Below are 27749 nucleotides of genomic sequence, written 5' to 3' on the forward strand. Positions count from 1 at the left end.
GATGGTTCTCAGAGAGGAAGGGAGAAAGGAAGGGAGGAAGGAAAGAAGAATGGAAGGAAGGTAGGAAGGAAATGAAAGAGAAAGAAGGAAGGCAAGGATGTTGAGTGCATGTTCATAGTAGCACAGCAGAGCTGGCCTTAGCAATCAGGTCTTTGATTGGTTAAGGGGGCATAATAAACCCTCCTTTTTTATGTTTCCTCCAATCAGGTATGGGAGGGCCGGTGGCGGGTCATCCCTCATGATGTTCTTCCTGATTGGCTGAAGGACAACGACTTCCTGTTGCATGGGCACCGCCCCCCCATGCCCTCCTTCAGAGCCTGCTTCAAGAGCATCTTCAGGATCCACACAGAGACGGGCAACATCTGGACACATCTGCTCGGTAACACACACACACACACACACACATACATACACATACACACACATTCACTCTCACACACACATTCACTCTCACATACATACACACACACATTCACGCTCACACACACATTCACTCTCACACACACACATTCACGCTCACATTTACAGTTACATTTATTCATTTAGCAGACGCTTTTATCCAAAGCGACTTCCAAGAGAGAGCTTTACAAAAGTGCATAGGTCAATAATCATAAACAATGAGATAGCCCCAAAAACACTGTGGGTAACCAAAACATGAAGCATACATTGTGAAAAGCAAATAAGTGCCAATGGGAAGAAACATGAGAGCATGTAGTTAAACAAATTACAAATTAAACAACATGAACCTCAAAAGTGCAAGAGTGTACCTGTAGGAAAGCAAGCAACAATAATATAATTTACAGCGAATACAAGTAGTTAAATCAGTTACAACTAACCAACAAGTGCAGCAAGTCCCTCAAGAAGTGTCCTTGTGTTCCTGGAGGAAATAACTAACATCGGATCCAACAAATCATTCCTAAGTACCGTTGTACTCCCGGAACAAGTGAGTCTTAAGCCTTTTCTTGAAGGTGGGGAGACGGTCAGTGTCTCTGATGGAGGTGGGGAGATGATTCCACCATTGGGGGGCCAGACAGGAGAAGAGCTTGGGTTGGGAGCGGGCGCTCTTGAGAGGTGGGACCACCAGACGGTTGTCAGAAGAAGACCGTAGGTGGTGGGTGGGCGTGTAAGGCTGGAGGAGAGACTGGATGTAGGAATCTACACAACCGGGAGCCCTGTGGGACACCAGTGGAGAGCTGGCGGGAGTCTGACATGTTTCCTCCCCAGAGGACCTGGTAGGATCTCCCCAACAGGTAGGATGAGATCCACTGAAGTGAATTGCCAGAGATGCCCATCTCAGAAAGTCTAGCGAGCGCGCACACACACTCAATCGCTCACACACCCACACACACTTTCAAACGGACCACTCGACAGAACTCAGCCCAACACTGCCCCCTTGTGTCAGTTCCGTGTCCTGCAAGTCAAACCTGGACTGACTTTTGCTTTCTCTTCCTCCTCCTTTCCCTGTGCCTCTCCCTCCTCCCTCCTCGCCCAGGCTGCCTGTTCTTCCTGTGTCTGGGGCTCATGTACATGTTCCGGACCAACAAGGCCTTCATAGCCCCCTTCCAGGAGAAGATAGTCATTGGCGTGTTCTTCCTGGGAGCCATCCTGTGTCTGTCCTTCTCCTGGCTCTTCCACACGGTGTACTGCCACTCTGAGGGCGTGTCACGCGTCTTCTCCAAGTAAGCTCAGTCTACCATCACAAGGATTCACTATGTCCCATGTTGTTTCTGTCTTATCTAAACTTCTCATCGTTCTCCAAGTTGTCTAATCTAATAACTCATTGCCTGCCTCCTTTCTCTCTCCCCTCCTCCCTTCCTCTATCCCTCCTCCCGGCCTCCCTTCCCCTTTCCTCCCTCCTCCTCCCTCCCTCTCTCCCCTCCTCCCTTCCTCTATCCCTCCTCCCGGCCTCCCTTCCCCTTTCCTCCCTCCTCCTCCCTCCCTCTCTGCCCTCCTCCCTTCCTCTATCCCGCCTCCTCCCTCCCTCTCCTCCTCCCTCCCTCCCTCCCTCTCCTCCTCCTCCTCCCTCCCTCCCTCTCCTCCTCCCTCCCTCCCTCTCCTCCTCCTCCTCCCTCCCTCCCTCCCTCTCCTCCTCCCTCCCTCCCTCCCTCCTCCTCCTCCTCCTCCCTCCCTCTCCTCCTCCTCCCTCCCTCTCCTCCCTCCCTCCCTCTCCTCCTCCTCCCTCCCTCTCCTCTCTCCCCTCCTCCCTTCCTCTATCCCGCCTCCTCCCTCCTCCCTCCCTCTCCTCCTCCCTCCCTCTCCTCCTCCCCTCCCTCCCTCCTCCCTCCCTCTCCTCCTTCCTCCCTCTCCTCCTCCTCCCTCCCTCCCTCCCTCTCCTCCTCCCTCCCTCCCTCTCCTCCTCCTCCTCCCTCCCTCCTCCCTCCCTCCCTCCCTCTCCTCCTCCTCCTCCCTCCCTCTCCTCCTCCCTCCCTCCCTCCCTCTCCTCCTCCTCCTCCCTCCCTCTCCTCCTTCCCCTCTCCTCCCTCCCTCTCCTCCTCCTCCTCCCTCCCTCTCCTCCTCCCTCCCTCTCCTCCTCCCCCTCTCCTCCCTCCCTCTCCTCCTCCTCCTCCTCCTCCCTCTCCTCCTCCCTCCCTCCCCAGGTTGGACTACTCTGGTATAGCCTTCCTGATCATGGGCTCGTTTGTTCCGTGGCTCTACTACTCATTCTATTGCTCCCCCCAGCCCTGCTTCATCTACCTGATCGTGGTGTGCATCCTGGGCCTGGCCGCCATCACCGTCTCCCAGTGCGACTTCTTCGCCACGCCGCAATACCGCGGCGTCCGAGCAGGTACTGTGAGCGGGTGTGAGTGAGTGTGTGTGCCCCCCCCCCCCCCTGTATCAAGCTTCTTAACCAACTGTAAACTTCTCTTAAAACACCCCTCACACACTGCACACACAGATAACTACACACTCGACAACCTGCTTACGTTTTCCTCAGACAAACCCAAAATACTTTAGGTAACAGCTTGGTCCATGTGTCCACTGTGTGTGTGTGGCAGGGGCCCAAAATGTCTTTCACAGTGTGTGAGTGTGTCACGGTGTGTAGAGGTAGCTTATTTAACCCCTCAAACCCCTGTGACACCTTACTGAGCCTGTCCTGTCCCTTGTGTCCCTAGGTGTGTTTGTGGGCCTGGGTCTGAGTGGGGTCGTCCCCAGCCTGCACTTTGTCATTTCGGAGGGCTTCCTGAGGGCCACCACCATGGGCCAGATGGGCTGGCTGCTCCTCATGGCCACCCTGTACATCACTGGAGCCTGCCTCTACGCAGCACGCATACCTGAGAGGTTCTTCCCTGGGAAGTGTGACATTTGGGTATGTAGCATGGGTTCACACACACACATGTACATGCAAATAGATACTACACACACACACACACACACACAAATGCGTGCGAATAGATACTACTCACTCACACACACAATACCTGTATTTCTCAGGGGTAGAAATACACACATGCCAACCTCTGTCCTCCTCTTCTTCTCCTGTCCAGTTCCACTCCCACCAGCTGTTCCACATCCTGGTGGTGGCAGGAGCGTTCGTCCACTTCCACGGCGTGTCCAACCTGCAGGAGTTCCGCTACACTGCTGGGGCTGGCTGCGCCGTGGAGGACGCCCTGTGAACCATCGACCGGTCGTCACGGCAACACGCCGCCCGGTGGAGACACACACACACACACTTTCTCTCCTCCCCGCAGCGAAACAGGCTGCTTTGCCTCCCTGTACATCCCTGGATGACCTCCAGAGAGCAACATTAAAACAGACAGGGAGTTATTTTCCTTGAGTGGGAAACCTATATAACTATGTATGACCTTTGTTCTGTTGTTTTGAATCTTTGATGGTTTGATTGATTTCATTTGGTTGCATCAAAGTTTTGTTTTGTTTGTTATTGAGACTGGTTTTTCAACCGGCCCGATGATGATGATTTGGAGTTTCTTATGGTTGAATGTTGGATGATACATATTTTTGCTTATGGTGCATAGAGAAACATAATTGTTTTTTGCTAAATGCAATGAGGGTTGTCCGGGGAGAAAAACTCTAAATAATTCTAAAATGAATTGAAAAAGAAAAGAAGAAAAAAAACACTAGGTTTTCTCTCAGTCTCCCTTTGACAAGGGTGTTTAGGTTTGGGATGTGCCGCTTTCAAACCGTTTTTTCATGTAAATAAGATTTATAAATTTTGGGTTATATAGATTTGTATTAAATAAATATATATAAAATAACAAAAAAAAAAAGAGATTTTGGACAATAATAGAAAAGCTGAGGGGGAAGAAAACACACAGATACAACAAGTAAGAGTGAAACAAAACAAAAACTTTAAACAATTGTTGTAGCTTTGAGGAGTAGCACACTCGCTCATACACACAACCTGCGTGCTAGAGATCTACCAGTAGGTCCCAGTACCCCTTACAGGTGCTTTTCTGAGGCCCAGAGTCAGGGACCAGGCTGGGTTCCCCATGGTGTTGTCCCCCCAGATAGACACTCCCAGACCCAGGTCTAGGGAACGCCAGGGTGCTACTGTGTGACAGTGGTTTCAGCCTCCTTCAACCAGATCAACATGAAGAACAACAGTGCATCTCAGTGTTTGGTTTGGGTGTCTTTTCATTTTTAGAACCATTTATTTTTTATTGTTTACCATGACCGTCGATAAAAAGCTTTGTTTTCAACTTATTTTTCTTTCTTTTTGTTTGCCCAGCTGCACTTGGCTGGACATGATGATGATGTTGTTGATTTGTTTTGCTCTGTAGTTATTTGGGAAGGGATGAGTTCAATGATCAATGCAGATTAAGGCTTGAGACCCTCCATTCATCTGTTTGTTCATCGTTTATCTATTTCCAAATTGTCCAGGACCAGGGCAGAAAGAGACAGCGTTGTCTATGATTAGCTTCTCTTCTACCCCAGTTCTCCCAGACAACTCTTCTATCCCCAGCTAAGGGAGAAGGCTTCTGAGAGTTGGTGTGTTTGAATGGAATGGTATGGGATGGGGGGGGGGGGGCGGGCTGTGTTTAAAGCTTGTATCCTGTTGCAGTGTTGCAATTCAGTTCCTCCTGGTACTCGAGGTAGTACCTCAAGGTAGAAAGGAGAGTCCAAGGAGGCTGATCAAACCCATTTTTCTAGAGTTTTCTGACGATTTTGGGGTTAGTTTTAGTCAACTCCACACAGGACTGCGCTACCAGACTGCAGCGGTCTTGTGGGACTGTCCGGCTACCAGAAACATCGGAGGAAGCTGCTGTGTTGTTTAAGTGTTAGCGTTTTTTTTTGTGTGTGTGTTTGAGGCGGGTGGGGGTAGGTGCATTTTGTGTTTGTTGTTGAAGCACACAGTGTTGTGGAAGAGTGTATGATTGCAATAGACCTTTATATCTGCTGTATTGTTCTAATAAACGTTTTTTTGGAAACTTGTTCTTTTTATTGTACTGTTTTTATTACAAGTCAAACTGCAATGATAATGAAATAAAATAATGTTTACACTGCCGTAACAGTGACGTGGTAGATCCGTTTTATTTAGATGAATACAGACATAAAAAATCGATCGATGTTGACGTCGATTGCTGAGCAGCTGTCCAACTTTCTCTTCGGATCCAGGCAGCTATATTAACTCGTGACTGTCGAAGGTTCCACTTGACCTAGCTTGAAATTCACTGTCGGGTTGTATTTCATCTCTTGGAACTGCAATGGCAACATCTGTGAAATTAAACACCGGTGCAGAAATGCCTATTGTTGGTCTTGGGACATGGAAGGTGCGTTTCTAAATAATATTACGAGTGTGAAAACTAGTAGCGATTAAGACAAGTACTTCCGTTTCGCTAGCATAATGGATGTCTAGCTACATGAGTATCTGTATCAATCGTGCAGTTCACACATTACATGTTAATAATTCCAGTTGCAAGCCTTTGTTGAATTGAGAAGTTTTCTTTGTCGTTTAACTTTGAAAGTCAGTTAATAGGATATGAAATATTCATGCATCGCTTCACTCGCTTGATTAGGCTATTTATAACACTTACAACTAGCCAAATCAAATTATGCACATTGATTAATAATCTGTATAATATAGCGACTGATTAAACAGTTTCTTTAGGTAAATGTTTTCGTTTTTCGTATCAGCTATCTTAGTATCTATATGGAGGATGTAAAAAAACGTCTGTCTCTGACCCATCAGTCCCCGCCAGGTAAAGTGACGGAGGCAGTGAAGGCTGCCATCTCTGCAGGGTACAGGCACATCGACGGAGCCTTCGTCTACCAGAACGAGGCAGAGGTGGGAGAAGGAATAAACGCCATGGTGAAAGACGGCGTGGTGAAGAGAGAGGACCTATTTGTGGTCAGCAAGGTGAGACGGCTTTAGCCAGGGCGCTCCGCCTATACAGGATGTTTACACTCTGGTGCTGAGCGAGTGGGCAGCAGCCTGGTTGTAATGAATGATGCAGACAGAATCGTGCAGTTTATGATGTGCCATCAAGTTAAATCTCCATGTTTACTTCTTATTTTTTCCTCTTTTTCTTATGTGTTTAGGGTGGGGTATGATATTGTGAAATGACACTGTTGTTGGGTGAAAACCTTGGCACAGTTGCTACATATTGGGATTTTTTTATATTAGGATGTGTGACTAGTGACAACTGATGACAAATGTGATCAGTGACAGATGATTAAGTAACAACTTAAATCGTTAAATATCCATATCTCCTTTCTCCAGCTGTGGTGCACCTTCCATGAGAAGTCTCTGGTTAAGGGAGCCTGTCAGAAAACTCTCAGTGATCTCAGCCTGGACTACCTAGATCTCTACCTTGTCCACTGGCCAATGGGCTTCCAGGTAGAGTTGGGGTGTTTATTATAATGTAGTTCATTGTGTCAGTAGCGAGGGACTTCAGTATCTTTTATGTGCTTTTCATGGTAGTTAAATCAACACTGGTTTGCAGGCTGGCTCTGACCTTTTCCCACTGGACAGTGAAGGGTTGACCATCACCGATGGAACCAACTTCCTGGACACCTGGGAGGTGAGAAAGACGATCACGCATTCACATCCCTGCATCCCCTTCGTTTTCATCTGTAGGTCAACTGTTTCATTGCAAAACAATATGAGTCATATTCATATTTGTTCTCGTTTCTGCTGACTTTCTGACCAGGCCATGGAGGAGCTGGTGGATGCGGGTCTGGTCAAGGCCATTGGCATCTCAAACTTTAACAAGAATCAGATTGAAGCCCTCCTGAACAAGCCAGGCCTCAAGTACAAACCTGCCACCAACCAGGTACAGGGATTCATTTTATACCAAGAAACTGGTATATCAGAGAGAGAGCAACTGTGTCAGTAGCTCTGCAGTCTGATTGTCTGCTGAAACAGGAAGAACAAAACAATCCTGCCAGCCCCGAGGGGGCTTCTAGAACTCTCTGTAAAGGCCAGAGCCCTGTGATGTCATTACAATGTCCTTATCTCTCATTTCCTGCCATCTTATTGGCAGAGAACGGTCTGACAGTGGCAGGGACTTCCAGGGCCAGACATCAGGGCTGTCATGGTGACCTTCAATCGCTGCTGTTTGTCTGAGACATCCGTCCTAGTAAATGCCCTGCTTCTCTCAACCATGGAGTCACACTCCCCGCTGACACACCCGTCTCTGCTTTCGGTGTGTTCTGTTGACACTAGACAACTTTCACAGATGCCAGAACGACCCAAAAGTGTTGCACCTTCCTCGCAGTGCTCATACTTGTGTTTCTCAAAGTGCATCATTAACTTACTGATCAATGGCTTCACTCCTTTGTTTAATTGTCACCAACAGCTATTAATGAATAGTGTGTGTGTGTGTTCAGATTGAGTGCCACCCCTACCTGACCCAGGAGAAGCTGATCAGCTACTGTCACTCTAAGGGCATCTCTGTGACGGCCTACAGTCCTCTGGGCTCCCCAGACAGACCCTGGTCAGATCACACTGCCCAGCTCACCAACACCCACAGCACACATCCACACAGCTGTAACACACTAGCCTCCTCACCTACTCCATCTCTGCCAGTCCTTATGAACAGTCTCGGGCCCCAGGTTTGACTGGCAGTGACACTGTGTGTCCTTGTGTCCTCCAGGGCCAAGCCAGATGACCCCTCCCTCCTGGACGACTCCAACATCAAGGCCATCGCTGAGAAGTACAAGAAGACGTCCGCTCAGGTGCCTCAGAGACAGGGGTTGTGTTAAATGCACACAAAATGTTATGATGTTATGCACCAAATTAATGTTCTGGCAGCAGCAACATCTGACCTATGAACCCACCTAACCCTCCAGGTCCTGATCAGGTTCCAAGTCCAGAGGAACGTCATAGTCATCCCCAAGTCCATCACTCCTCAGCGCATCCAGGAGAACTTCCAGGTAGAAGGCCCTAGTTATTCACGTACTCCGATGACCACTAGTGTGGGCATGGACTCTGTTTGACACATTTTCCTCTTCGAGATGTTGCTTGTTTTGAAATGGTAATACTGTTCCCTGTGTGTGTTTGTGTCCGTGTGCGCGCACACTGCAGGTGTTTGACTTTGAGCTGACCGAGGACGAGATGAAGATCATTCTGGGGTTCAACAGAAGCTGGAGGGCCTGTCCCATGCATTGGTGAGACCACAACAATAACACCCTAGGAAGCACAGTGTCATCCATCTGTTTAAGGAACACGACTAGTTTGATATTCTACCTTGAACAAGCACCGTGTCTCTCTAAATGAATTGTTCTTCTCTCTCCTCTTCTAGGGGCGTGAAGCATAAAGACTATCCATTCAACGCAGAGTTCTGAAGGAACATACTTTACTGTTTACAGCAGAGCTACTCTCTCTACAGTAGTCATTATTTGCATATAACTTTTATTTAACCAGGAAAGATTCTTGAGATTACAAATCTCTTTTTTAAGAACGTCCTGGTCAAGATAGACTGCAGAAAGTCAGTTCATAGGTCAAATAGAAATCCAAAACATATTCCCCCAACCAGTCATTTAGACTAAGCCCAATGTGTGAAGTGGCTCAAGATCTGATGTATTACCTCCCAAGTGTCCAGGAAATTACTGTCATCTGGGATGACTTTTTCCTGTTCGTTGACAGGGAAGATATTGTCACCAGGCTGTAGTATCAAACATCAGTTGCTTAGCAGTACATTACTACTTGTGATGTAAAAAAATTGGAGGCGGGTGGGGGTGGATTTTTTTGTTGTTGAAGCACACATATTGTTGCAGAAGAGTGTATGATTGCAATATACCTTTATTTCTGCTGTATTGTTCTAATAAACGTTTTTCTGAAATATTGTTCATGTTTTTTTCATTGTGCTGTTTTTATTTCAAGCCAAACTGCAAAGATAATAAAATAACGTGTACATTGTGTCGACAAGCTATGACAAAACTAATAGTCTAGTAATGAGTACAGGGCTCTCAAGTTGAATCAAAAGTTTGGGGTGGGATTACCATAACTGTCAACGTTTGGATACAGAAATCCTGGAGACCAGGAGGGAGAGCTGCTGGTGTTTCTCATGGTAGGTGGCATTTAACTCGGTATAACTCTGTAACTCGAGACCGCTTAACTCGGCACAAACTTAGCGTATGTGCCCTAGTCCATTAATTGTATATTGCGGGACAAGTTATCCCTTCTCAGCGTGAGAAATACAAGGTGTTGCGTGAGAGCGTGAGAAATGGTTGAAATGCGTGAGTCTCCCTGCGAATGCGTGAGACTTGAGCCCTGCTGAATAGTGTACATCTATAGGCGGAAATTCCGGGGGGGACAGGAGGGACACGACCCCCCCCCCCCCCCCCCCCCATCCTGTGAAAAAAATGATCCCCCCCAATAGATCACTGTAAACCTAAGGACATTTAAATAACATTAATAATATACATTTAACATATTACAATGTAGGCTATGTGTTCTACAGAAGTAATTTTGGTGTCCCCTTCAGGAATTGCTCTCGAGAAAATGTCATATAATTTCCCCCCCAAAAATTTCCCCCCCCAAAATTGATAGCAGATTTTCGCCACTGCCTACATCAGATGTTTGGAGTTTAACTTGCTCTGCCTCACTTCTTTCTCAATTTTAGACACTTCTGCTTTTGATAAATCTTGCCTAGGGTGCCAAATGTGCTAGGACCTGCAGGCAATACCAATCCACCGGTGTTGACGTCGATTGTTGAACGTACTGCCAGACCCACCCTTCTCTTCGGATCCAGCTGTATTAACTTGTGAATGCTTGTCAAAGATTCCACTTAACCTAGCTTGAAATTCTCCGTCGGGTTGAACTTCGTCTCTTGGAATTGCAATGGCAAAAACTGTGAAACTAAACACCGGTGCAGAAATGCCTATTGTTGGTCTTGGGACATGGAAGGTGCGTTTCTAAATAATATTACAAGTGTCGCAACTTGATAATGTAGTTTACTGTAACCTAATAGTTAAAAAAAACGGTTGTAGACAACATAATGGCTGGTCTAGTAGTCTATATATTTTGTTTGTATTTTTTTTAGTTTTAATCACTGCCAGTTGCAAGATTTTGTTGAATTGATAAGTTTTCTTCGTCATTGAACTTTGAAAGTCAGTTAATTGGAATGAAATATTCATGTCGCTTCACTTGCTTGATTACTTATTCTGTATAACACTTAACCAGCCAACTCAAATTATGCACATAGATTAATAATCAGATTATTAATCTGTGTAATATAGCGACTGATTAAACATTTTGTTTAGGTAAATGTTGTATAGTTTTTCGTATCAGCTATCTTAGTATCTATATGGAGGAGGTAAAAAACGTTTGTCTCTGACCCATCAGTCCCCACCAGGTAAAGTGAGAGAGGCAGTGAAGGCTGCCATCTCTGCAGGGTACAGGCACATCGACGGAGCCTTCGTCTACCAGAACGAGGCAGAGGTGGGAGAAGGAATAAAAGCCATGGTGAAAGATGGCGTGGTGAAGAGAGAGGACCTGTTTGTGGTCAGCAAGGTGAGACAGCCTTAGCCAGGGCAGGACTCCCGTGTTGAGTGGGTGGGCAGCCTGGTTGTAATGAATGATGCAGCAGATCATGCAGTTTATGATGCGTCATAGAAATCAAACACCTTCCATGTTTTCTCTCTCTCATTGTGTTTAGGGTGTGGTGTGATATTAGGTACGTTCGACTTCATGCAGCGCCGGCGTCGTCTGCAGCCGCCTGCAGCCCGGCTGACTTGAAGCAGCCAATGGCATTCTCAGATTCAAGGCAGCCAGCCGCCGGCGCAGCCGGCTGTCGGCGCCGCCGGCGCTGCATGAAGTCGACCACACCTAATGTGAAATTACACTGTTGTTGGGTGAAAACCTCTGGACAGTTGTTGCTATATTGGGATTATTTATATTAGGATGTGTGACTAGTTACAAATGTGACCAGTGACCGATAATTAAGTAACAACTTAAATCGTTAAATATCCATATCTCCTCTCCAGCTGTGGTGCACCTTCCATGAGAAGTCTCTGGTTAAGGGAGCCTGTCAGAAAACTCTCAGTGATCTCTGCCTGGACTACCTAGATCTCTACCTTGTCCACTTGCCAATGGGCTTCCAGGTATGACCAAACTATTTTCCTCAAAGCCACAAGTGTATATGAGAGGCTTGAAAAATCATGGAAAAAAGGATATCATGCCAATACAGTATGAATACTCTTTTGAAAGTTTACCCATAAAATTGAGCTCCTGTTTTGGGTGTTTCAAAAGCCCAAAACCTTTGTTTCTACATTTCTTTAAGCTTGATTAACTTTCAAGAGACACATCTTGAACAGCATAATTCAGTTTTTAATGTAGTTTTTTGTGTCAGTTCAGTCAGAGACTTTGGTATCTTTTGTGCTTTTCATGGTAGTTAAATCAACACTGGTTTGCAGGCTGGCTCTGAGCTTATCCCACTGGACAGTGAAGGGTTGGCCATCACCGATGGAACCAACTTCCTGGACACCTGGGAGGTGAGACAGACGATCACGCATTCACATCCCTGCATCCCCTTTGTTTTCATCTGTAGGTCAACTGTTTCATTGCAAAACAATATGAGTCATATTCATATTTGTTCCTGTTTCTGCTGACTTTCTGACCAGGCCATGGAGGAGCTGGTGGATGCGGGTCTGGTCAAGGCCATTGGCATCTCAAACTTTAACAAGGATCAGATTGAAGCCCTCCTGAACAAGCCAGGCCTCAAGTACAAACCTGTCACCAACCAGGTACAGGGATTCTCTTTATAACCAGAAACTCACAGGTATATCCTATTAATGCAGAAATCCTTAATACCTCTCAGACTAGGATTGAGCCAATGACATGATCTAATGATTAAATGAAAGAAGAATTTGTCAAATAACTGAACATCTAAAATCATATTTTGTGGGGGAGAGTATATTGACAGTTTTCTTAAAACCTACAAGTCCTTGAGTACTTAAAGGCACATTCCAAAATGTGACATTTGAAATATCCTTTGTTTTAGCTGCTGTGTTTTTCAGGCACAAGAAGCCAAGCACAATCTACTATATAACCTTGATAAAGCTAATTTATAAATTGTAATATTGCATATAATAATTATAACATGTTTCTGTGCATGATGACATTCATTCTGTACATGATGACACATTACGTGTGTGTGTTCAGATTGAGTGCCAACCCTACCTGACCCAGGAGAAGCTGATCAGCTACTGTCACTCTAAGGACATTTTTGTGACGGGCTACAGTCCTCTGGGCTCCCCAGACAGACCCTGGTCAGATCACACTGCCCAGCTCACCAACACCCACAGCACACATCCACACAGCTGTAACACACTAGCCTCCTCACCTACTCCATCTCTGCCAGTCCTTATGAACAGTCTCGGGCCCCAGGTTTGACTGGCAGTGACACTGTGTGTCCTTGTGTCCTCCAGGGCCAAGCCAGATGACCCCTCCCTCCTGGACGACTCCAACATCAAGGCCATCGCTGAGAAGTACAAGAAGACGTCCGCTCAGGTGCCTCAGAGACAGGGGTTGTGTTAAATGCACACAAAATGTTATGATGTTATGCACCAAATTAATGTTCTGGCAGCAGCAACATCTGACCTATGAACCCACCTAACCCTCCAGGTCCTGATCAGGTTCCAAGTCCAGAGGAACGTCATAGTCATCCCCAAGTCCATCACTCCTCAGCGCATCCAGGAGAACTTCCAGGTAGAAGGCCCTAGTTATTCACGTACTCCGATGACCACTAGTGTGGGCATGGACTCTGTTTGACACATTTTCCTCATAGAGGTGTTGCTTGTTTTGAAATGGTAATACTGTTCCCTGTGTGTGTGTCTGTGTGCGCGCGGGCGCTCAGGTGTTTGACTTTAAGCTGACCGAGGACGAGATGAAGATCATTCTGGGGTTCAACAGAAACTGGAGGGCCGTTCCCATGCATTGGTGAGACCACAACAGTAACAACATAGGAAGCACAGTGTCATCCATCTGTTTAAGGAACACCACTAGTTTGATATTCTACCTTGAACGAGCACCGTGTCTCTCTAAATAATACATTCTTCTCTCTCCTTCCTCATCTCTCTTCTATCCAGGGGTGTGAAGCATAAAGACTATCCATTCAACGCGGAGTTCTGAAGGAACATACTTTATTGTTTACAGCAGAGCTACTATTTTATGCTGGGGCTTGCTACTGTTGATTAAGCTACAGTCTCTCTGAACCTAGTCACAACTCTTTGCATTTAAATGAAATAAACACAGCTAGCTGAAGCTCTCTGGTGGTACGAGCTGTGCGGAACTTTGACGCTCTGTCTTACACCAGGCGACAATGCTTTTTATATTGCCAAACAACATATCACACAATCGAATCTAGTCACAAGTCTTAAAAAGGGATGGAAACAGTATTTGAGGTTCATGAGGATTGATGGTAGATTGACGGTAGGTCTCCTTTCCTGCTGTTTTGGGATAAAAACACAAGCCTTTAAAGGGCCTAAAACAGCAGTGTTCAACGACTTATTCCTGTGACCCTCTTTCTAAAGGATTGAACCCAGGTCATGTGATCAAGGAACATATAGCTGTACATCTGTCTGATCATGTGATATTGGATGTTTCACGTCTAACATGTTTTAAAGGGTAAGAAGTCATGTATTGATAGTGTAAGGCTGGGTGTCAGACCTGCCCCCACCTCTCGTATGCTAAAGTCTGGAGTTTCTGGACGGTCTCAACTTGATGGCCCTCACACCCCATTCAAGATGTGGTCTGATTGGTTGGTCTTGTGTATAAAGGGAATTGTAATGCATTGTTCTGTGGATTCTTCATCCTCAGTTCTCCCTTGTCCTACTGTCATACTACTTGCTCACCTCTTTCTCTCTCTGATTTACAATGATCATGGTAGAGTAGGTTAGAAGCTTTCATTTTGTAACATGTTTGCCTTGTAATTGATTTCATTCATTTGCAATGTTATTAAATACGTATTTCATTTAACCGTATTTTGACCATTCTTGCTCTGATTTAACCCATAGAGTCAAATAACCGTAATTCTATTTGTATTGGCATTATTTGGTTCATGCTAATACACTGTTCAGTTTCTCATCTTCCCTTAAACCATAGGGGAATTTGTTTTGGTTGTTTGGCCAATATTTAACCCCCTACAATAGGATGAACGTTATTGTGAGCTAGTGTGTTTTTTGTTTTACCATTTATGTAGAATTGATGCATAGCTTAGGTTTGATTGATGCAAATTTGTTTTATAAAAATAACCTTTGGAAAAAAAAAAGCTGTGTTTCCCATACCTGAAAATGCATTATCTGGTCAATGTATTAACAAATACTTGAACAAGAACAGGTGTGTGATATCACATATCTCAATATGAATTATGAATAATCTGATTTGGGGAAATGGAAACACTTAATTTCTAGACATGCCTCCCACTAGGTCATAGACCTCTCCTGGCAACGTTTAAACTCCTAGTCTCATGATGAGAAGTCATGTTTGTTCTGTGTGACACAGCAGGATGTGATACTGCTGTTTCTGTATTTACTCTTTTATGCAATAAAGCTTTTGTCTGCGTGTGTGATAGTTTGTAACCGTGACAAAGCAAAATGAATACTACCAAGAAAACATGGTACCATAGACATTTTTATTGAGATAAGAAAATAATCGTACTGTACATAACACATAAATGCTAAAAAGTGAGGCAAGTGTTGCCAACTAATATTTATAACCAGATTTAATTTTATGTAAATTAGGAAGAGTAAGGGAACATTTGGAGTTGGTACAAAAAAACTAAAGGCATGCCACATTACATGGTGAATTTATTTCTAAGCAAAACAATTATTAAACATTCACAACAGTTAAATCGGCACAGAATAACCTGATGAAGTACAAGCGGGGAAAGGCAGGGTTAACTGGATGGTTGGCTTCTTATCTGTAATGTATCCTTTCATTCCACACACACACACTCGGAGCGCTTAGTACTCTGCATTCAAAGGGTAGTCTTTGTGTTTGGAACCCCTGCAGTGAACAGAAGATGGTTTCAGTAAACAGACGTTTTATTCGCTCTCCTTATCTCTCCCGTTCTCTTACCACTCCATGGCAAATCCTCTCCAGTTCTTGTTGAAGCTTAGGATGGTCTTCATGTCTTGCTCGCTCAGTTCAAAGTCAAACACCTGGGAAAAGGAAAATAAAAACGATTAAAACGATGACAAACTGACAGAGATGGCAAAAGTACACACATCCTTCACACAGTTGAAGTACTGACTACACTTTTTCACTCAAGTTCAAGTAAATAAATATGGGCTCTGACATTTACTTAAGTATAAAGTTATTACTACTACTCTGCAAACTGAGTGCTTGTAGATTTACATTTACATTTTACATTTTAGTCATTTAGCAGACGCTCTTATCCAGAGCGACTTACAGTAAGTACAGGGACATTCCCACCCGAGGCAAGTAGGGTGAAGTACCTTGCCCAAGGACACAACGTCATTTGGCACGGCCGGGAATCGAACTGGCAACCTCCTGATTACTAGCCCGACTCCCTCACCGCTCAGCCACCTGACACCCTCCAAAGTGTCAGACACATAGTTTGCCCACACAGACCTTTCTTTTCCCCTATCTCCTTCAATTCACTAGCTGAGACATTGGTACCTGGAAATTCTGCTTAATCCGGTCGGGATTAGAAGATTTAGGAATAACTATGACATTCCTCTGTATGTGGAACCGGATTAAAACCTTGAAAGAAACAAAGGTCACGGTCAGTCATGTGACTAAATGTGAAGCGCTTCACAGTCAAGCACCCTTTCACGTGAACCTTGTTCATGTTTCATCTCCGTCTCAACCTCGAAGACCATGTAACACAAACCATGTGAGCCATGTTGTCTACCTTTTCTTTTAAGAACAAGGTTTGAAAGCAATACTCAAAAGCAAAACTAAAGTGAATTTACTGAATTGGCCACACATAATTGTTACTCATCGTTGCACTTACTAACTGTCCCTAATGTCATGTCAGCTTGTGTCTCATACCTGAGCTGTGCTCTTGTTGTGCCTCCCAGCGATGGCCTTGATCTTTGGGTCCTCAAGAAGACTAGGCTCGTCCGGTTTCGCCCTGTTTGAAATAAAATATGATTTTGGAACAATGGTCCTTACAGCAGAATCAGAACAGTAGAAGTAAATCACATTGTATAGAAATGCTGGAGTATGTGTCTCATTATGCTCTGGTAATCCTGGGTGTTGGCGAGCTGGGCAGTGTGATCTGACCAGGGTCTGTCTGGGGAGCCCAGAGGACTGTAGGCCGTCACAGAGATGTTCTTAGAGTGACAGTAGCTGATCAGCTTCTCCTGGGTCAGGTAGGGGTGGCACTCAATCTGAACACACACACGTAATGTGTCATCATGTACAGAATGAATGTCATCATGCACAGAAACACATTATAATTATAATATGCAATATTAAAATGTATACATTTGCTTTATCAAGGTTTAAAAAAGAATGTGCTTGGTTTTTTGTACAAGAGCTGGAAAAACACAATATCCCAATACCTGGTTGGTGGCAGGTTTGTACTTGAGGCCTGGCTTGTTCAAGAGGGCTTCAATCTGATCCTTGTTAAAGTTTGAGATGCCAATGGCCTTGACCAGACCCGCATCCACCAGCTCCTCCATGGCCTGGTCAGAAAGTCAGCAGTTCATGGCAAATACTAAAAATAATTACTAACAAATCTCTTGAGGGGAAATATTCCCCCAACCAAACTGTCATTTAGACTTAGGCCTAATGTGTGAAGTGGCTCAAGATTTGATTTATTACCTCCCAAGTGTCCAGGAAATTACTATGATCTGGGATTACTTTTTCCTCTTTGTCGACGGGGAAGATATTGTCACCAGGCTGTAGTATCAAACAGATCAGTTGCTTAGCAGTAAATTACTACTTGTGATTGTCATGTTTTTGCATGTTGGATATATATATATATATATATGTAAATCATAAATGAACTGAACATCAAGAAAGTAAGCATGGGTATGCCACACACACTAGGATAAAGGGCGCTGGGACACACACATCCTGGAGAGACCCCCCCCGACTCTACCTGGAAGCCCATTGGGAAGTGCATCAGGTACAGATCCAGGTTGTCCAGTCTGAGATCACTGAGAGTTTTCTGACAGGCTCCCTTAACCAGAGACTTCTCATGGAAGGTGCACCACAGCTGGAGAGGGGAAAACAGACACCAAACGGTTCCACTGGGAGATAATAATGTGGTCATAAATCTGTGAAAGGGATTCATCGTCGATGTGTATGGCCTATATTCTTAAAGTAGCTTTTTTTGCGATCGTTCTGGCGATCTCCACACAGCAAGCCCGGGAGCCATGACAGCAAGAACAGAGTTGTTTCAGAGGTTAGAAAAAAACTGTAACTAATCAATCTGTTAATTAACCCCATAATTGTGTCATAACAGCCCTAAACATCCAGTATAAAGACACATTCTGCCTGTTTTCAAGGACCGTTGGAACACTGACAGAAAGCTGGACTCCCGGTCTTATGACCCTCTGTTGGTTACGGACGCCATGACAACCTCTACTTAACGCTCCAGTCACACACCTTACTGACGATGAATAGCTCCTCTCTCTTCACGATCCCCTGGTCAATCATGGCGTGGATTCCTTCTCCCACCTCGTCCTCGTTCTGGTAGACGAAGGCCCCGTCGACGTGCCTGTACCCTGCAGAGATGGCCACCTTCACCGCCTCCGCTACTTGTCCAGTGGCAGCCTGCAGATTCACAAGGAAACTAACTATAGATTAAACTTGATCCAGTCAAAGATTACTCTGCGCAAATGGCTCTGAATCAGGGTGCTGTTTTGGTTTTGTCCACCAACCAAATGATTGATCAAGTCCTGTAAATGCACATACATTCATATATACGGTCATATTTATGTAAGCACCTCTAACAATGATCTTATACATAATGCACCACTGTATGAATACATTTATGGATGATAATATGGGTTTTGATTGATTTCACTTCTTGGCTAAACATCAGCAATATGATCTGTTATATTGGATATGTGTTTAATATCCCTTTTCAGGGGTTTTTCAATGACACTTAAAATGTCACTGTATACGTACGGTGTTGTGACAAGATGTCAGTGGTACAACAGATGTACAACAAAATAGCACATTGAATAATTTAAATAGAAAGACTGTTGATCTTATATAAGCGACAGATATCAAAACGAAGACAGTTCTTACCCTCCACGTGCCCAAACCGACGATGGGCATCTTGGCTCCAGTGTTGAGTGCGATATAATGCGTCATGATGGTAGTTAGCTGTTGCACTAACGATCAGTTACTCTTTTGGGAAAATGAAAAGTGGTAGATAGAGAGGGAGTGAAAAAGAGGGGTTGAGCAGTAAAGTAACGAGGGTCTAGGGGCGGAGCCAGACGTTGTAAACAGTTGATACTTTGAGCCCCAACCTAGGACCTAGTCAAGGTTTGAGTTCATTTGAGTGCAAAATAGTTTTTTGAGGTTTATGTAATATAAACATTACGTTGGACTCGTATTGTTATATTAACTGAAAATTGCAACCCACATTTAAACCTAAAATATTAGAGGCTTTGGAGAAAACATTTGGGTCTCAAGACCCAGAAGCCACCCACCCGCTCCGCCCATCACTGCTTCTGAGTTTGATTGGTCAGGTCTACTTCCGCCCCACAGTCCAAATATCGGGACCAGCGATCGAGTGCATCTATGGCTCTGGGGTGAATGAGTCAGCTTTTAAATTGTCACCAAATTAGTAATTATAATGTGTGTAATGTATGGGAGACGAACATACACAGAAAAGGTCATTTCATAAGTCATAAGTCTATATTTAACTGAACAAAAGGTAACAAAATGTATATGACTGATTGTATGGGCCCATGAGGACTTTTCAAGAATCAGAACATTCCAGTCGCAATATCTAAGAATGTGAGTGGCCATTTGGTTTGACAATCTGACTCTAAATACGTTCAAAAGCCTAGTTGTCATTCAACAATTAAGCAATGAAAAAGCTGTTGTAAGAGGGAGAGTAATTCCCATATCACACAATACAAAAATATTTTTCGTAATGACAGGTATTTGGATCAAAAACGGTGTTTAACGACCGTCCCTCGGTTTTAGTTTTGTTCCTGCTCAACCACCGTATTTTGGGAGTAACGTTCTACCGCGCAAGCGCCAGTTTGCTTGTTGATGACTTTGCTACTAGCTGCCAGCAAAGACCATCATATACAAACCAGACAACGTGACCAAACTATTATAGAATCCGTTAAATACATCATACAGTTTTTCAAACGACAATGCTACAATTCCTGGTGAGTTATATCAGTCCTTTTTACAATTTAGATACCTGCCACTGTGTTTGTGGTGAGAACGATAAGTAAATAGCTAAAATCGTCAGTATAGCTAGTGCTAGCTTCGAAGCAAAACTACTGGATGTGTGTGTGTTTTACTCCGGCTTTAATCTCAAATTAGGACAGACCGAGTGTTGTTCAAACTCACCCGAAACAAGTGGCCTGTTTTTTTGGGGGGACGGAAAACAAAATGTAGTTAGACAAACATCGACATGGGTAATGTATTGTCTGGTTGTCAATGACAGTTCTTTCCTCTGTTGCAAAGTAATAGGATCTGACAATGCCCTCGCGTGGTTGTCTTGTAATACTGCAGTCTAACTCTTTCCTGAAAGTTACCGGTGTTGGTTTGTTATACTGTTCAGCAAATGTTAGGTTTGGGGTTAGAGCTCGAACATACCCTATGGCAAGCAGTTAGAACAGCAACCCCTAGTCACAGTTTTCGATAGGTCACCGATTTCGGTACAACACCTGTCTCTATCTCACCACATTTCTCTTTCAGGTTGGACTTACCCTGGGGAACGTTGTTGGGATGTACCTCGCCCAAAACTATGAGGTAAGGAATCATACAATCCGTTATAATACTGCTTGTGGCCTTCATTTTCAGTTTACATCAATCTGTATTCATAGACTGTATATCTAGCCTATATCAATCTATATTTATCACTGTAATTACTGCTATTGTAAAACATCACAGTGAAAAACGGGTATTCTAGTCTTCAAAAGTCCAGGGCATCTCTTCTTACAACACACCCTTCTCTTAAGGTGCCCAATATTTCCAAGAAGATAGAGGCTTTCAAGAAAGATGTGGAGGCTAAGAAGAAACCACCTGAGTGAGAGAAGAGGGAGCCCCCTCAGAACAAGAGGGGCCCCCATCAGAACAAACGGGAGCCCCCTCAGAACAAGAGGGACCCCCATCAGAAGACTGCTGGTGCTGAAGACTGGAAAATAGAACAGGCTGACAGAACATCAACGCACATTAGAGTGGATACTTATTTTTATATATCTAAAATAATGGAGGAGAATTGTGTGTAAATTGGTAAGAGAATAAACTGTAAACATTTGATAATACATCGTTTACAGTTTCTGCAGCTGAAGTATTCTCCTTTTTTAAGTATGCATTGTTCTTTGAAATAGCAGTTTTCTTCTTTTTTTTTTTAAGAGTTGCACTTACAGGGTTTAAAAAAATGTATACAGTATAGTCGGAAATGAATGAGGAGTTTGTCTATAAAGTTATATTATATCCGAACTAGATTGGGAGTTATACTCATGCATGGGAGGTGTTACAGGAAAGGTTTTTTACTCTTGGAAATCTATTTCGCATATTTCTTTTTGCAACTGATGTAGGGATTGGAATAGAGCGCTTTTCAACGGGTTTTGTGCAGTTAATAACATTGTGCCAATAACGGTGCTCAGGTTTTCCCTGTGTGATTAAAGTTAAATAAATAAAGGTCTGAGGATCAGATTGTTTCTAAAACAGAGCATAACTCTTTTCAATTAACTTTTGTTCAAATTCACCCAGTTTATTGTGCTTAACCACAAGGGGGCAGTAGACATCCATATTGACATGACCACAAACAGTAAGTTCTTTGTTACTAAAAACCCAGGCCTGATGCTTGTCTCCCTCCATTCACCCCAAACTTTCACTCAGTCTCTCTACCTCTGCGGTCACCCTTCCTGTCGCTCCTTCCTCCTCTCCCTCACTGATACTCAACATCTATCTCTGCAGCAGCTAGGATGCTTTTTAGCTATTAATATTAGCATACATTTAGGATGATATATTTTCAATACTACTTACACGACTAGATTGTTGTAAATTGTTTCCAGGTACTTTGCTTAGTGTATATATTTATGATTAGCCAAGCAATATAGCTAGCATCTATGAGCTCTATAGGATCTTCTTGACTTTAATGTAAGCCTACTTGTACATATGCAGTAAAAAATAATGTCCCTATTTGGACACATTATTGAAACAGAATGTTCACTGCAGCAGAGTTCCAAATTCCTAAATGGAGTTCAGACCATGTGAGAGGATGTGTGTATGATATTATACCATAAAATGTGCTTCTCTGAAGGACTCAAGGTCCCATAATCCCACAATGCAGGTTTTGACAAGGGTGTGGGGGTCTTAACTGCCAGAGCAGGTAGGGCGGGATTCAATTGTCTCTGCCGGTGTTGTTGAACAGGTTCAGTGTGGGCGGGGCGAGAGAGAGAGCAAGAACAAGAGTGAAAATAGCTTTGATGAGGGTGTGAAGGCGACAGGTGGATGGAAAAAGAGGTTTAGTCAGATGGTGGTGTTCACTAACAAAGAGAGTGAGCATTAGCAGGTCCGTTGACACATCTTATAAAAGGGGAAACAGGAGGGATCGGAACCTCTCGCTCTGCATTGCTGACAAGCTGGAGTATTATTGGATGGTCCTGGGCTGTCTGTCGTCGCGGGAGACAGAGAGAGCGAACACCTGAGGAGGGAGCAGTGTGAAAGGGAGAGCTGTGCCGGGGAGAACTGAGCCTGCTCTGTCCCCTCACCCAAACTGCTGGTCCGGGGAAGGAGGGAGCCCGAGAGAAGGAGAGAGAGAGAGAGAGGAGGGTTTAGACTGAAAGACTGAACAGCTTTCAGAGAGGTTTGGCTCACAGACTGGGTCTTTAGTCTCTGGACCGAGCACCTTTACGTCATAAAGGTGTTAGATCCGTGTTAGCACCCCCCTGAAACCTGAGCCGTGGAGTTGAGTTTCTCTTCACCTCTGACCCCGGGAACTGGAGCTGCGCTAGGAAGACGGAGAGCCTGACTGCAAGCTGAGATTCAGATTCTGCGAGGCAGGAAGAACCTCTGGTGGACATAGCTTCGCATGCAACACTGGAGCCGAGAAACTGATGGTTGAACTGGTTTTGCTGTCCTCTTTCGTCCCCTTTCTCTTCACTATCACTGGACGTCTGGTACTAGAAGACATCTGGGCAGTCTGTGGGTCCCACGTCTGTAAATACCCAGCCAGGTATCCACCTGGTGGCCAGACCCAGAAGCCCCACCTTCATTGGTTTCTCAGTCAGGTGACAACAGCCGTCCTTCCCACTTCCTCCTCACTTACTCCTCACCATGCAGCCCGCAGCAACTGAACAGGACGACTCCTTCGACTTCCTGTTCAAGATCATTTTGATAGGCGACTCCAACGTGGGGAAGACTTGTGTGGTCCAGAGTTTCAAGTCTGGGTCGTTCTCCGCCAAGCAGCAGAACACCATCGGCGTGGACTTTACCGTGCGAACCCTGGACATCGAGGGAAAGAGGGTCAAGGTCAGAATGTGTCCTTAGATAACGGGTGTGTTTCTGTGTTTGTCTCAAACGGTGTTGTGGTTGTCTTGGTGTTTGTGAGGTGCTGGAGGGCCGGCCTGAGTGATGCGGTAGCTGCTGAGATCACCATCGTTGTTCACTAAACTCTTAACAAGTTGAACCAGTGGCCCACATGACCAGACCAGTCCTGCTGGTTCTCCTGCCTCAAACTGTCACAGCTTCCTACTTCCTCTCTCCTTTCCTCAGTCACCAGTGACCCCAGCACACCTGCTGATCTGTTAGTGTTGTAGTGACCTGGGTTGGGCCAAGCAAAGATAGTTTTACTGTATAAAGCCCTATGATGGTTAAAGTACTATGGAACAGACCTGTAGGCAGAGAGGAGTGAGAGGCAGAGGAACGGCATTGAGCAGGAATGTGAGAGATGCATCCTTTCATTCAGACTCGACAATGATGTTATCATCAACCTTTGATAGTTGAATAGTATGTTCAGGGTTGAATGGGCTCAGTCAGCCTGTTACGTCTATGTAAGTCACTGTCTGAAGCGTTTTTACACCCACACAAGTACAAACACAGACACACACACACACAGTTCTACAAGGGCTTATCAGTGTAAACACGTTGTGGCAGTCTGAACGTTTGACTGTAGATGTGTTTATTGTTGTTGGAGTTACAGAGTGATCTGCTATTCGGATCACTTTACATGACAAAGCCCTGACTTCAGGCAGGCTGGTGGTGTGTTTAGGTTTCTAGCATGTCTCCATGCATCCATCGACCGTGTCAGTAACAAACAGACCTGTGGAGATATACCACAGCTCCTTGTAGCAGGTGTGCCTGTTTGTCATAAATATTCTCATATTCTACTTCCCTCCACCTCACTGTGCTCCATCGCCTAGACAACGGCTCAGCCAGCTATGTCACCAGAGAAATAGCATGTCTGTGGTGTTTGTGGACGGTGTTCTAACTAATATATAAATAAGAACTATAATAATATATAGATAAATATAATAATGATATAATATCTAAAGAATAACTGAAGAGAATCAACTTTGTTTGAATGTTGAATCTTTGAGGAGGTCAAGGATCTAATACCCAGGTGATATGGAGGGGGTATAGAGAGAGGAGCGGTAGAAGAGAGGAGGATAGAGAGAGAGAGGAGGGTAAAGAGAAGAGGGAATGGTAGAGGTAGGTCATGTGGGTGAGCTGGTGGTGTCAGCTGGGGCCAGGTTGCCATGACATCTGTTACCATGTGAAGGAGAGGAGCGAACTCGGGTAGCTCAGAGGGATCAATCAGCAGAGTGACTGAAACGTGTGTGTGTCTGTGTGTGTGTGTGTGTGTGTGTCTGTGTGTGTGTGTGTCTGTATGTGTGTTTTTTGCAGATGCAGGTGTGGGACACGGCAGGGCAGGAGCGTTTCCGCACCATCACCCAGAGCTACTACAGAAGCGCGCACGGCGCCTTGATCGCCTATGACATCACGCGCCGTGGGACCTTTGACTCGGTGCCTCACTGGATCAGGGAGGTGGAGCTGTACGGAGCAGCCAATGTGCTGCTTGTCCTCATAGGTGAGAGACGTTCCCACGGCAACATGGACGATCTGACGAGAACAGCAGAACACTGTTGGGATTAAAGAGTTTTGGTGGCGCTTTAGATCCAGGTGATCTTATTAGGGCTTCTATACCTAGGAACTAACATGCCCTCCCTCCCTCCTTCCCTCCTTCTTTCCCTCCCTCCTTCTTTCCCTCCCTCCTTCCCGCCTTCCTTCCCTCCCTCCCTCCCTCCCTCCCTCCCCAGGTAACAAGTGTGACATGGAGGAGCAGCGGGAGGTTCCGTTTGAGGAGTCCTGCTCCCTGGCGGAGGAGCGAGGCATCTTGGCTGCTCTGGAGACGTCGGCCAAGGAGGCGCAATACGTGGAGGAGGCCTTCCTGATGATGGCCCGCGAGCTGCTGGCACGCAACGGCCTGTCCGTCCAGCAGGGGGAGCAAGACTCCACACGCATCCTGCTCCGATCCAACTCCCGACCCGTCAACGGGCCTGCCACCTTCGGCTCTGCAGAGAAGAAACAGTGTGACTGCTGACAGGGAGGAAGACAGGAAGTAAACAAGGAAGGAAGGAAGCACGAAAGGAAGGAAAGATCCTGACCTGAACAGGAGTAGGGAACACTAGGTCTGTGTGGGTGAGATGAGCTGGAAAGAACCACATACAAAAAGACAATGTTCAACCACCTACAATGGCCACTAGAGAGCAGTGTGTATTTATTCATCCACTTCCAGAGGAAGAAAACACTTCTTTATCTGTCTGGAGAGAACTTCACTATCTGGCCAAAGTGAGAACTTGACTATCTTCCCTATGTGTCTATTTAAAAACTCAGTATTTTTAACTGAACAAAAATCCCAACTGTTTCTCCCTTTCTCTGCCAAGGTGAGATTTAGCTGAGGGATAGCCTCCTGTGTTTATATGACCTCACAACATACAATGAAGCTTTGCTTTAAACAGGATGTGGAATTGAAATGACTGAGCCAGTAGGCTTGCATTTCAGGTGAAATATATAAGGAAATAGTGCTGTGGCATGTCTCTTTCAGAGAGAACCACAGGAGAGACTTGTTTATCCAAAGAACAAAAGAGTTTGTTGAAACGTGATGACCTGCTGGATTCCTTCATGGTTTGTTGAAATAATCTTTCCCTGAACAATTTACAATCCCGGCACCTGGACTAAACTTTTATTTTGTATTTTTTGTGAGGAACCTGGAATAAACTTTTATTTTGTATTTTTTGTGAGGAGGCTGAGGGATGGACATTTGACAGACCTTTCTCTGTTGGTGGCATGAAAGTCCATCCAAATCTTGACACTGCAGACCATTATCAGGTCTTTTCTCCATAATAATTGTGTGCGTGAAGGCAATTTCACAGATATAACAGTGTTTAAATTCTTCACACAGAGATAAAACATCAGTAATTATTTTCTGAAGCTGCTTCATCTCTTGGTTTCAACTGTAAATCTCCTTAGTGTGGAGGTAGCTGGATCAGTGATGTGTCTCAGATGATAAATGTCTGTGATAGGCTATGTTCAGTCATGTGATCTTAGAGGCTGAGATCCAGTGTCCCTGATAAATAAACGTTTAGTGCATATTGTGTCATCCCGAATTCTTCGTTGTTCTTCAGCTCCTACAGTTAGCAATCCTGCCTCACCTCTGTGTCCAGACATATACCCAAGGTGAAGACTGACAAAGTCATAATCCTGATCAAGAATATTCTCGTTCTTCTCCCAGTGCACTCTGGGAGTTGGCAGTGTGATCCTTAGAGCGGCTGGAGAGAATTGGCTGTATTTGCTCTGGGATAATCATAAGGCACTTAATATATCTATCAACCGATTTAACTGCCGTTCATCTGTAAATCTATCTAGCTAATCTGGCAGTAAATGTGTTCCTCAACTGGCCTTATTTTGCTGTTACTGCAAAGAAGTCCATTCTTCAGAAGAGAGTTAACCATGGGTTCAGGGGTCAGATGGCTGAGTGGTTAGGGAATCGGGCTATCAATCAGAAGGTTGCCGGATCGATTCCCGGCTGTAACAAATGATGTTGTGTCCTTGGGCAAGGCACTTCACCCTACTTGCCTCGGGGAGAATGTCCCTGTATTTACTGTAAGTCGCTCTGGATAAGAGCGTCTGCTAAATGACTAAATGTAAATGTAAACCATAGTTATTTCCCATTTCCCATTCCCGTTTGTGTGCCTGCTTCCAGCCTGCATGTGTGTTTGAATACTCTTCCTTGTAGAATAGCTAACCCAGAACTAAAAGGCGATGAGAATCCTGATAACAAATCAAGGACTAGGCCTTTAACCCCACCATACTCCATCCAGTCCCACACTCAAGCCAACCGGTGCGGTTATTTCTGGCACAGGCTGTAAAGGGCCTCAGCCTCGTGTACCCTGCTGAAGTCTGAGGTCTGAAGCCTGGCATTCGTCCTGTTTTCAAATGAAAATATGCTCCTTCCAACGAATAACCATCTTTGGCAACAAACACCAGCTCCTACAATTATTTATAGATTTGCTTGGGTAACAGAGATTTAAAATGCTTGAGAGCCTGCAGTTTGGGCTAGTGAAATAACTGGGCTGTGAAAAACAAACAGTCATCTTTACAAGAGCTATTATTGGTGATTATCAATTCTTTCTGTCATTCTGTTATACAGCTTTCATCAATGCACTCTCACTGGCGCACGTCTACACTGGAAAGTACAACTGAATCAGTGCTTCATTACATCTTTAGTGTACAACTGGTGTTGTAGAGTGACAATATCTACCAGATGCATGCTGGAGGTTAAGCAACCTCCATGAGAGCTATGTGTGTTTTATTTTTTACCATGAATCACCAGCGGTGAATGAAATAATTATTGGAAAATCTTAGCACACTCTCCCCTTCCAGATCTCTGTGCCATTGTAGTCACAACAAAGGGAGAACAAGTTTTGAGGTGATGATTCGGGGGTGAGGGGGTTTATAAACGCTCCCGGCTTCAGTTCCCCCTCTCTTGAGCTTGGCATGGTGCAGAACTGTCTGCTTTCAATATTGTAATTACCTGGCATGAGTTTCTTCCAGAAGACAGTGAAGAATTCCAAATCCATCGATCACAGCTGTGACAAGACCAGGAGATGTTTGATAACTACTGAAACCTGTGTCTTGTAATGTGTAGGCCTATATCTTACTG

At 44.9% G+C, this 27749-nt stretch overlaps 6 protein-coding genes across 7 annotated transcripts in view; 5 read left to right on the plus strand and 1 right to left on the minus strand.

Moving 5' to 3' along the window:
* The window catches only part of adipor2 (adiponectin receptor 2), a 23012-nt gene extending 17622 nt beyond the window's left edge, over positions 1-5390 (plus strand). Inside the window, exons 4-8 of the mRNA XM_062483634.1 lie at positions 208-379; positions 1493-1679; positions 2598-2785; positions 3114-3307; positions 3486-5390. Of these exons, the coding sequence (XP_062339618.1) occupies positions 208-379; positions 1493-1679; positions 2598-2785; positions 3114-3307; positions 3486-3614 (870 nt within the window). The 3' untranslated portion in view covers positions 3615-5390. The remainder of the gene's footprint in view (positions 1-207; positions 380-1492; positions 1680-2597; positions 2786-3113; positions 3308-3485) is intronic.
* Positions 5391-5567: 177 nt separating this feature from the next.
* Positions 5568-13464, plus strand: LOC134037615 (aldo-keto reductase family 1 member B1-like). 2 transcript variants are annotated; one of them, XM_062483024.1, is made up of 11 exons: positions 5568-5729; positions 6149-6316; positions 6680-6796; positions 6903-6980; positions 7110-7232; positions 7789-7895; positions 8055-8136; positions 8251-8334; positions 8486-8568; positions 8703-8783; positions 13422-13464. In XM_062483024.1, the coding sequence occupies exons 1-10, from the start codon at positions 5664-5666 to the stop codon at positions 8743-8745; spliced, it is 951 nt and encodes a 316-aa protein (XP_062339008.1). In that variant the 5' UTR covers positions 5568-5663; the 3' UTR covers positions 8746-8783; positions 13422-13464. The 2 variants fall into 2 exon arrangements, with proteins under 2 accessions (XP_062339008.1, XP_062339007.1); XM_062483023.1 differs by lacking the exon at positions 13422-13464 and having other exon boundaries at positions 8703-9227.
* LOC134037617 (aldo-keto reductase family 1 member B1-like) lies at positions 10127-14965 on the plus strand. Its single transcript, XM_062483026.1, has 10 exons — positions 10127-10309; positions 10748-10915; positions 11389-11505; positions 11818-11895; positions 12025-12147; positions 12566-12672; positions 12832-12913; positions 13028-13111; positions 13260-13342; positions 13492-14965. Exons 1-10 carry the CDS (start codon positions 10244-10246, stop codon positions 13532-13534), a joined length of 951 nt encoding a protein of 316 aa, XP_062339010.1. The 5' UTR covers positions 10127-10243; the 3' UTR covers positions 13535-14965.
* A 51-nt stretch (positions 14966-15016) lies between these two features.
* On the minus strand, positions 15017-18819 carry LOC134037616 (aldo-keto reductase family 1 member B1-like). Its single transcript, XM_062483025.1, has 10 exons — positions 18635-18819; positions 17987-18154; positions 17478-17594; positions 17198-17275; positions 16936-17058; positions 16655-16761; positions 16421-16502; positions 16046-16129; positions 15482-15564; positions 15017-15409 (listed from the first exon to the last, which is right to left on the minus strand). Exons 1-10 carry the CDS (start codon positions 18698-18700, stop codon positions 15367-15369), a joined length of 951 nt encoding a protein of 316 aa, XP_062339009.1. The 5' UTR covers positions 18701-18819; the 3' UTR covers positions 15017-15366.
* Positions 18820-19577: 758 nt separating this feature from the next.
* stmp1 (short transmembrane mitochondrial protein 1) lies at positions 19578-21249 on the plus strand. Its single transcript, XM_062483037.1, has 3 exons — positions 19578-19734; positions 20273-20326; positions 20536-21249. The coding sequence occupies exons 1-3, from the start codon at positions 19720-19722 to the stop codon at positions 20605-20607; spliced, it is 141 nt and encodes a 46-aa protein (XP_062339021.1). The 5' UTR covers positions 19578-19719; the 3' UTR covers positions 20608-21249.
* Positions 21250-22006: 757 nt separating this feature from the next.
* LOC134037622 (ras-related protein Rab-19-like) lies at positions 22007-26187 on the plus strand. Its single transcript, XM_062483030.1, has 3 exons — positions 22007-23056; positions 24431-24614; positions 24844-26187. Exons 1-3 carry the CDS (start codon positions 22862-22864, stop codon positions 25125-25127), a joined length of 663 nt encoding a protein of 220 aa, XP_062339014.1. The 5' UTR covers positions 22007-22861; the 3' UTR covers positions 25128-26187.
* Positions 26188-27749: the final 1562 nt, after the last annotated feature.

This window comes from Osmerus eperlanus, chromosome 17 (assembly GCF_963692335.1).
Source record: "Osmerus eperlanus chromosome 17, fOsmEpe2.1, whole genome shotgun sequence".
In the NCBI taxonomy this organism is placed as follows: Eukaryota; Metazoa; Chordata; class Actinopteri; order Osmeriformes; family Osmeridae; genus Osmerus; species Osmerus eperlanus.